This window comes from Theobroma umbraticum, unplaced genomic scaffold (genome assembly GCF_002168275.2).
Source record: "Theobroma umbraticum cultivar Fairchild unplaced genomic scaffold, ASM216827v3 scaffold_44.0, whole genome shotgun sequence".
NCBI classification, from domain to species: domain Eukaryota; kingdom Viridiplantae; phylum Streptophyta; class Magnoliopsida; order Malvales; family Malvaceae; genus Theobroma; species Theobroma umbraticum.
Genome location: NW_018397255.1, coordinates 4,905,349 through 4,915,485, shown reverse-complemented (window position 1 = coordinate 4,915,485; position 10,137 = coordinate 4,905,349). Strand labels below are relative to the sequence as shown.

Below are 10,137 nucleotides of genomic sequence, written 5' to 3'. Positions count from 1 at the left end.
ATATATATAGATAGGTAGATAATATGATATTATTGTTGACTAATTGCGCTTATTAATACCAATTTAGTGGGTGTATGATTTTATTGGCCAAACTTGTTCACATAAATCTTTCCATGGAAGGAAAAAAAAGGAGGAAAAAAAAAAGGCTTTCTCTAATTATTTTTTTCCTGTTTCCTTTTTACTATTTATTGTGTGATTTTTCAAATCTTTAAAAGATAAGTAAATGATAAAAAATGAAATAAAAATTTATTAGAGAAAATAATTAAAAACAATATCAATTCAAACCGTTTCATCAATTAATAAAGTTATATCTTGTAATATTAATAACAACACACGGCACATATTGCTCTTTATAAAAGATTATTTAAAAAATTATATGCTATTACATTTAAATCAATAACACTTTTTTACCTTTTATTTTCGAAGTAATAAAATAAGCAACAACACGTTATAGATCACAAATTAAAAGATAATTTAAGTGTACTTTGAAATAGTGGAGTTTAAACTTAAAAATCAGGCATAGGTGAATGGATATAAAGTCTAATTTAGATTTCCTTTATATATATAAAATTTAAGTCAAAATTGAGCTACCATTATAAAAAATTACAGAAGAAAAAATCCTTAGGCATTAACTTCTTTTTTTTTTTTTGGTTTAAACGATACTTCATACAGGATTACCACTAGCTCCATTATTTGTTTCATCTATTTGTATCCTTTTAATATATAATATGGTAAATCACTATCGGATCAATTCACGAACAAATTAACTATCAATTCATAATTGGTTTATATATTTGTAATTATGATGTGAATAAATTATTATTTTTTAATTGGAGAAAGGGAAATTAAATTTGAGAGAGGAATATACATGCAGTTATCATTAAATTAAATGTTTAGGTACATAAATTAATTAAAATAAATATATAATTATTAAAAAATGATTTCACCAAAAATGTCTCTTTAAATTGGGAAATATATATACCTATTATTTATTGAGTCAAATTTTAGGTCCAAATCCAAACTCATCTTGCTTCTTAGATAACCAAGATAAAAGATGCCTCATACGTGTACACACTACAATTGAGATTTACAAGTCCAACCAAAAAGATTAAGTTGAATAATTTGATGCATGCAAAGATAATTATATTTTTTTGAGTTATTGAAAAAAAAATTAAAAGAAGGCAGTAATATCTAGAATTAAAAAAAAAACTGATTTAATTTTCATATGGATAAATTATATAAAATGACAAAACCAAAATTAATATTCCTGCAAAAAATTAAAGGAGAGAGAGAAGAAGAGATAGAAAGTAACAAACAGATTATCCAGGTGAAGCAGCTTGCTTTCATCTCCCCTTATGTAGTCTAGCTGCTTTATCTTCTGTAACTTCCACTGCATTCATTTGATATTGCATTCTCTCAATAATCAAAATAAAAACTTCAAGCAAAATTAATCAAACTCTCTTAATAACTTATAATTAATTAATTTTTTTTTAAAAAAGAAGAAGATAAAATTACCTCGAGACACCTTACATGTCTGTTCCACCATCCATTTTGAAGTATATCCATCAAACCCATTAGCACCATCGAAAGTAACAAGTAAAAGAATTTATAATAAAATAGAGAGCATTAAAAAAAATAAAACGTTAATGGTAAATTTCATACTGATATCTCTTATCTGGTGCTAGCTTGACATAGCGTTCAAGCACATCTTCAATCCTATTACAAATGACACAAACAATAAAATTAGTAAGGGCTTCCTTCAAATTATGCAAAGTTGATTAAACAACAAGTGATTAATTAACATAGTAAAATTTATGACCTTTCCCGGCTGCAAAATTTGCTAACGCGGCCTGAGGGGGAAAAGGCAACGAGTGCAACATCAACGTCGCAGAAAACAGAGATTTCGTTAGCTTTTCTAAGCAGGCTGCTCCTACGTTTAGAGAATGTCACTTGACATCTTGTTACATCCTCTATCCTTTTCATCTCTGGCTTATTGTCCATGGGGAGAAAACAGGAGCAAATTGAGAAGCAAAGGCAGTGGATTTTTCTTTCTTACTTTGCAAAACCTTTTGAATCTACAAGCTTTACTCCACTAATTGGGAACTAAGGAACAAAGCCCAGGCTGGCTACCTGTCTGTGCTTGCCCTGCATGTCTAGCAACTTAAAGACACTTTAAAGGCCACAAAATAAAGTATTTGTTAGTAATTGCCAAAATTAATAAAGAAAAAAGGTTGTGGCACTTGAATGACAAATTGACAATATGCATTGATTTTCGCCATTCATATGATGACAAATCAGGCCCCAGAAAGGTTCAATTAGACAATTTGTAAAGTTTGCATGGGTAATTTAGGGATTTTGAAGAGATGTTTTGATTTTTTTTCAATAGGTGAGTATTTATTGCTACTGTTGTTTAACGTTCACTTTCTGTTGCTGACGGATGTCAGAGTAACCCCATATATCAAAAGTTGTGGTGACGAGGCAGATTCCCCACAGTTTGGAGTTAATTCTGAAGATTCCAGATAATCTCTAACGCGGGGGTCAACTCTTCTTTTGCTTGGTGAAGCTTGTAACATGTACTTCTCCGTAATGCCTGAAATTTCTGCTATGCTCACTTGTACCTTTGAAAGATGGTCCTCCTTCGGTGGAAAGCTTTCTAATCACAGTGGGATTTCAAGTTAAAATCTTTATCCTTCAAAATAAAAATTAAAAAAACAAAGAGAGAGATAGAGGGGAAAGGATCCTATCGTTATAGTAAGTAATATTATAAATTAAAAGCAAATATATTATATGAAAAAAGTTTAATCTTGGAAAGAATACTTCAACTATTAAAATGTGATATTTTAATTTAAAATGTGATATTTTAATTTAAAATGTTGATATTGGATGTAAAAAAATTATCTTTTTTTATATAACACAATATTTAAGACAACTTTAGATGTATGTTAAATTAAGATCTTCGACTGCAATAATTGAGTATCCACACCAATAATAATAAAAGATGAATTTCGAAAAAAACGACAAACACATTAGATTACAATTTAATTGTAATTTGTCGCATGCATATTAACATAATTTATTGTTCATTTAATATTAAAACGACAAATAAATCCTTTTATATAGTTTATTATAATGACGTCAATTTTTAAAATAATATAAAGTTAAAATAATGAAATATGAATATCAGTGTTATTATCAATTTTGTAAAAAACTTTGTCAAGGTGTTTTTTTTGTCTAATTGCTAGTAATAGAAGGGGAAAATTCAAATTTGAAATTTAATATTAAATAAAATAATTATACTAGGCGTTTTTGTTAATTTTTTTTTAAATTGATTTCTATTCATAGCTCTCGATTTTGATATTATATAATTCGAAAATATGAACATCAACAACATGTGATGTGCCATGACGCAAGTGTGGACGTAGGATGAGAAACTGACACTCATTTTCACGTGGCACTTACTGTATTAACGAAGATGCGCCACATGGCAAAGTGTGAAATCTCACGCATTGCCGCATAGCACGCTCACATCAGCCCAATACCCTCGTGTCGTGAAACGTGCTTAATTAAGAAACTGGTGAAATCATCACACTTCGGAAAAGTCTTTTGAAAGTGTATACGCATATGCGTGTGTATATATATATATTTAAAATTAATAGTAAGTTAAGTAAATATATTGATTAGCATTTAAAGTATCGATTTAAATATTTTTTATTTGAATTTTGAGCTAACAGAGGTGAGGACCTATGAAATTAAAGAGGATTGTATATCTTGTGATATTATGTATGCAAAAGAAATTTTAGTAGAGTAATGGGTACTATTTTAGAACAATTTGTACATGCTTCAAATAAAGGTGACGCAACACTGACCAATTTCTAGCTTATTAGTTTTCAAGGCCAATGACGATCCAAAGAATAGAACTATTTGCAAACATATTTAGGCGATGTTACTCCTACAAAATTTCGAAATACAAGAGAATGAGGTTCAGATGGTAAAATCGGACGTTGGAGTAAGCGCTGACAATTATATCGCCCGTCTGATAAGCTCCATTCCATCAGCGTATCATAAAACCACGAACCGTATCGTATACCAACTTTAATCGTTTTGATGAGTTGAATTGATCAAGAAAAAGGAAGCGTTTGCCTCTCCTATTTACCGTTGGATATGAGTCTGATAAAGATTCTTCGCGCGTCCATCCATTTCAATCAGCTGTCAGTGTCATCAAAAAAACGAACCGTAATTCTCCAACCGCAACCAAAGCCGTTTGTTCCTTCCTTCTCCTGGTTCCCGCCAAAAAATAACAGAAATCAATGCTCATAACAAATCCACCCCAAAACCGTCAGGCTCTTCATTTCCCGATACCAGCAGCCTCCCCCAACCACCTCCCAATATATACCTCTCCAAACTCACTCCTTCCCTCATTGTTCATCTCTTTTTTTTTTCTTCTCTGAAATGGCGATTATTTCTCTGAATATCATGATCTTCCTGGCTCTCTCTTTCCTCACCATCTCCCACTCCACTCTCGACCCAACTCTGACCTCCGCCACCTCTCCACCATCACCACTCTTTGAAACCTCACCAACGCCGCAACCACCTGTAGACCTCCCAGACCACCCAATCTTCTCCCATACTTCCCTCCTAGCTCCAATCCTCTCTCACCTCGGCTTCAACGAGCTAGCCACCGCCGCGCCTTCTCTGTCCAGTGACTCCACCACCGCCACCGCTTTGTCCGGTCCTTACACTATCTTTGCTCCCTCCGATTCCTCAGTCCGAACATGCATTTCTTGCTCCACCTCTTCCCTCCTCCGTGAACACATGGTTTACGGCCTCTTCACCATCGATTACCTCAGTAAACTCACCTTCGGTACCAAAATAGAAACTCTCAGCCCCGGCCGTTGCATAACCGTAACCGCCACGTTAGACAACCACCAAAATACCAGCATTCACAAAATCTTCATCGGCGGAGTTGAAATCACTCATCCAGATCTCTTCAACAACGGCCTAATCATAATCCACGGCCTCCAAGGCTACATCTCACCTCTCTCGCCTTTCTCTTGTGACGTTGAACGGATGACGTCACTGTCTTTCCCGTTCCACTACGATCGTAACCACAATAACCAACTTCCTCAACAGCAAAATGTCGCTCTGATGCGTTTCATGCTTCGAGACGCCATCCTACGGCTGAGAAACAACGGCTTCTCCATTCTCTCACTCGCTATGAAAATCAAGTACGCCGAACTGGTTTCTCTCAACAATGCCACGATCTTCGCTCTTGATGACGTGTCAATCTTCTCCGGTTCGTACTCTTACATCAACAACATAAGGTACCATATCGTGCCGAACCAGCTTTTGACTATTGCGGATCTGGAGAGACTTCCAGTTTTGACGACGTTGACGACGTTGGATAGAGGGCAGACTTTGGTGGTGACGACGGCGGGAGGAGGGGTTATGAGGGGTCAAACGAGGATTAACTATGTGAGGATTAAGGTTGCTGATGTGGTGAGGAATTTGAATATTATAGTGCATAGCATTTACTTGCCGTTTCCTCATGTTCATCCTACGGCGGCGGTGAATGATGCTATTTTAGGTGGTGGACATGAGACGACGAAGGCCGGAATAGATGGGGCTTGTGAAGCCTTGAATGAGCATGGTGGCTGTGAATTGAGCCAGGTGAATCACGTCACGACTGATCAGGTCAAGCCGCCTATGCCGGAGATTGAAGATCACCACGGTCTTTGAAGGATTTGATAACGTGTTTCTCTGATGTGTGTAAAACGAAGTGCAGGTTTGCTTTCTGTTTCCTAGCTTTGATTCACCGTTAATCTCTGTTTAGTCAAATGAGTCAAAGTTTGTTAAGTCTTTTTCATTTTTGTGGCTAAAAATTTCGTTAAAAAGAGTTTGTTAAGTGACTGTTTGGATGTTGAGAGGTTGCATTGTTGCAGTGTCTAAAGGGGATAAAGAAAAAATTTAGTGGTGTAAATGAGAGAGGAATCAATCAGTCTCTGCACGGACTGTTGCATTTACGTAAATGTGTGCTCATTGAGTTACCTAGCTTAATTTGTTGGGATTATTCGCATGGCCATAATCAATCTTAGGGATACTGGAATCGTTTGCCAAAATTGGAAGGCTCTAATTACAATGGCATATAGAGCTATTCCAACTATTAAATTTTACAATAACAAAGGGAATAAAATGATTATCCCAATTATATCCCTAAACTCATTTGAGGAAGGTTTGCCCGGTCAACTTGTCAGTGTATTTCTTCAAATTTAAAGAGAAAGCTCCTTCGACGGGCCAGCTTCTTTGCTTGATGGCTACCAATCGAGCAACTCTTTGTTGAGTTGTGGCTGGGTTCATACCTTGCGGGCCAGGCTTCTTAAGGTTCTTCGGTTTTCATTGGTCCAGGTTACTCTTTTAGTTTTTAATCTCTGGTGACCTAGGGCAAGGCCGACATACTACTTGTGGCCCATTTTCCAGTTTTACGAGGCCTTGGCAAGTTTGCCCCAATGAAGGACGAAGCGTGAAATGAAACCTCGGGCTAAGAATGTTATTCGGTACGTAGAATAGTGGACAGATTTGGACAATCAGAATTTTATCTCCTGTTTGGTACGCAATTAAAATAGAGAATTGGATTACAAAGATGATTAGTTATCGTCTTAGTACAGGATAAGGGGAATTATGGGATCAAATGGTAAATGACTAAATGTTTTTATATATTTTTTATTTTACTCTTAAAACTTACATTTAAAATTAACTTAAGTCAATATACTTTAAGGAAGGGTAATTTTGATCAATGAAAAAAATGATCCTACCCTACCCTCAATTTTGCATGCATCAAATATGATATATGATAAAAATTATATTATCTTTTTTTTAATACCAAACATAGAATAAGATAATATTATCCAATTCAATTCATTTTTTATTATTTATCCTATTCTTTCCATAATTTTATATGCCAAACGAATTCAACATGTAGGGTTAGTAGTAAATTTGGTACTCATCAAGTACTGACACAAAAGTAACATTGAAAATTGTTCTACACCTTCAAGAAAAACCACGAAGCCCAAATAATAATATAATAAAACTAGAAATATAAAAAATATAATTAGTTGAGGACAAGTAGCAACCTAGACCAAGTATATATCATTTGTGAGGCCCTCATTCGAAAATTTGGAGGCACGATCTTCCTTTTTTCCACATTTGAAGAACAAAAAACAAAGCCCCACAAGTTTGGACTAGAAAAATCATATACTCGTACTAATGATATAATTTTAGATTTTTCAACATGACATTTTTTTCTCCTCCTTGCAAATGAAGGGAAATGGCGGGTGACTATTCTAATGAGGAATGGTCAGGGTCGATGCCACTTTTTTATTATCAACTTGAGAGGCTTTTCATGGTTATATGTTTATCAGGAGATGCTGCCAAAACGCAGTCAGACGAGGTTGCTTTTGAAGTCAAACATTGAATTCATGTACTAATTCACAAATACAAATACAGGACCCCATTTCACCTTTTTATACAATCAATAATATTAACGACATGATTAGAAGAACAAATTAAGAACAATCTACTTAGATTTGTAAAAGAATTAATACAATGAAACAAAAAAAAAAGCATATACGGTTCTCATATTTTGTGATTGGTTGCCTCTTTGACCGTAGCTGTGATTCGAACCAAAAAAAAAAAAACATTGCTCCTGTGATTAAGGTTCGGTCAACCTCCGTAGTAACTGATCTTGAGGTAGAATCATTCTTCTTCTTGTTGGCACTAGTTTTGGGTATACCGCTAGTACAAGGTAAGACCAAGTTCTCTTAATCGGATTGCACGATATGCACTAAGGCCTATAGTGGCCTTGAGTTTCACCACAGCCCATAATAGAAGACGGTAAGTTACCCACCTTCTCAATGCCTTCGGCAAACACAACTCCCATTCCCATGTAGAAATGAGATTCTATATGGCAATGGAATGCCCAGGCTCCTGGGTTATCAGCTTTAAACCTCAGAGCTGTCCAGCCATAAGGATGTACGGGCACTGTGTTCTTCATAATTGGATTATCCAAATTGTACTTCCTTGGATCATTGAACATATCAAACTTTCCTTCTCCGTAGCCTAAAACCCAGAAATCATGCCCATGGAGATGCCAGGGATGCGTCTCACTGTTATTTTTGTTCATGGTGTTTGCATTCTGAAGTATAATATCCACAGTCGAGTTGAAATTCAGCCTGTAAATCCCATTGCCTAAAGTAGCATTTTTGTTTTCTTGCTCCTTGAAGATATCATAGTTCACGAAATCGTATCCATCAGGAGGTGGGTTTTGATCGAAGGCATGGGTTAAATTTTCCTTGAGTGCAATCAGGTAAGGAGTGTGGGGAAGTGTGAAAGAGACATTATTGACAGACCAGCGGACGTTTCCATTTATCGTGTTTTGTGTGTTGAGAAATACTATTACCCGGTCTGAGAGTGAAGGCGGAGGGTGGATGTAACCTCGGCGAGCTTTGATGGCCTGACTCTGCGCTATTCGAGGCCGGCTGTTGTTCCAGACAGGGGCAGCGGGAGGACTTGTTGGAGGAGATCTCCTTGGATGATTTGGATAGTAATTGAAAATGGCTAGACCAGGAGTGGTGTTGGCAGGTCGACTAACAATATTTGATGTAATCCAATAGTTTCTTGTAGGATCCTGATCGGCTTTTACTAGGACTGAGTATGTCTCCCCTGAGTAAATGAACAAGTTCTGTACTACAAATGGCTCAACATAATGCCCATCAGCCTCAACAACTGTCATATTATGGCCCTGCACAACATAATTTGCTTTCAGATTTAGTAACAAGAAAATTTTGAACCATCTTATAATCTTATTACAAGCAAGGTATAGTTGTGGAGGTGTGGAAGTGGAGAGGCAAGGAAATTACCTCAATTTGGAAGCTAAGGGCCGATAGAGCAGTCAAACTGGAGATTCTCAATCGATATGTTTTTCCAGGGACCACTATCAACCTGAAAGGGCCGCAGTCTGGATTTGTGGTATTGCAAACACCGGTATCTAGAGTTGGAATGGTTAAACTAGAGCAGTTAAACCTTCCTCTTCCATGGATCAAAAGTGACTGAAAATCATATAAAGAATCATTAGTAAAAATTTGCAAGAGAGCAGAGGATTGAGCAATTTATTGTAAAAATTAGCTTCTGGCATTCACCTGAGGCTCTCCAACCCATTGGAAGGGAATAGCGGACAAGCCAGCAGCTTGCTCATAAGTGCTTTTATGGTACCAATCGTTGAGAATGATGTTCCGATCATAATCATAGGTAAAAGGTTCAGACTGCCCATCAGGAAGTGCCACAATGATTGATCCGTACAGCCCAGCTTCTCTTTGCATTCCATAATGTGCATGATACAAGTATGTTCCGGGCTGCATATTTAAGAAAAATTGGAAGGTCATTAAATCATTGTATAGTTCTTGACAGAAATTCTTCTAAAATGAAAACTGAACCAAGCTGGTTACAGAAATTTACAATCCTGGAACTTACTCTGTCAACAACAAACTGATATTTGAAAGTGGTTCCGGGCAAAATTGGACACTGAGTTACTCCTTCTGTCCCATCAAACCAGGGTGTTCCAATCTGTTGTCAATCAAAAAGCAAGAGTACATTAAGTTCAGAAGTCTCCAGGTGGATTGCTTTGAGAAGGAAAATAGGCAGGTTATGTAGAAGTTTACCTGTCGAATTCCGTGCCAGTGAATTGCAACATTCTCTGTTAACAGATTATTTGTGAGCTCAACAATGATTGTATCATTTTGCTGCGCCCTGATTGTTGGACCTGGAGTTTGGCCATTGATGGTTATAACCAGTTTCTTTAAACAATCAGGGGACCTGTACTCGTACTTCACTTCCCATTTATACCGGCGAATCCTAGCCTCAACACCCGAACCATTTAACAAACCCATAATTACTGATAAAGACAAAAGCAAGATTACTCTACTTCTGCATTCTGAAAGCAAAACCATTGTCGTTAAAAATTATGGTTTCAACTTTCAACAAGTCACCGAAACTAGGAATAAACTCGATCAACAGAAAAATGGGTTGTTGTTATTGTTGCTCCAATCAACCTTCCTCTGCAGAGAAAATAAGTGTACATCTCGGACG

General features: G+C 36.2%; 2 protein-coding genes across 2 annotated transcripts; one reads left to right on the top strand and one right to left on the bottom strand.

Annotated features, from left to right (window-relative positions):
* Positions 1-4,449: 4,449 nt before the first annotated feature.
* LOC110409700 (fasciclin-like arabinogalactan protein 21) lies at positions 4,450-5,818 on the top strand. Its single transcript, XM_021419139.1, has one exon. The coding sequence runs from the start codon at positions 4,450-4,452 to the stop codon at positions 5,734-5,736; it is 1,287 nt and encodes a 428-aa protein (XP_021274814.1). The 3' UTR covers positions 5,737-5,818.
* A 1,631-nt stretch (positions 5,819-7,449) lies between these two features.
* Positions 7,450-10,137, bottom strand: LOC110408908 (L-ascorbate oxidase-like). Its single transcript, XM_021418045.2, has 5 exons — positions 9,711-10,137; positions 9,523-9,615; positions 9,192-9,404; positions 8,913-9,101; positions 7,450-8,794 (listed from the first exon to the last, which is right to left on the bottom strand). Exons 1-5 carry the CDS (start codon positions 9,996-9,998, stop codon positions 7,838-7,840), a joined length of 1,740 nt encoding a protein of 579 aa, XP_021273720.1. The 5' UTR covers positions 9,999-10,137; the 3' UTR covers positions 7,450-7,837.

What these genes read in the sequence shown, in the direction of transcription:
- LOC110409700 (XM_021419139.1), top strand. Translation starts at nt 4,450, where the DNA reads ATGGCGATTATTTCTCTGAATATCATGATCTTCCTGGCTCTCTCTTTC.
- LOC110408908 (XM_021418045.2), bottom strand. Translation starts at nt 9,998, where the DNA reads ATGGTTTTGCTTTCAGAATGCAGAAGTAGAGTAATCTTGCTTTTGTCT. An exon ending in AATGGGTTGGAGAGCCTCAG is followed by an intron (nt 9,102 to 9,191) that starts GTGAATGCCAGA and finishes TATGATTTTCAG; the next exon opens with TCACTTTTGATCCATGGAAG. An exon ending in CCCTTAGCTTCCAAATTGAG is followed by an intron (nt 8,795 to 8,912) that starts GTAATTTCCTTG and finishes TATGTTGTGCAG; the next exon opens with GGCCATAATATGACAGTTGT.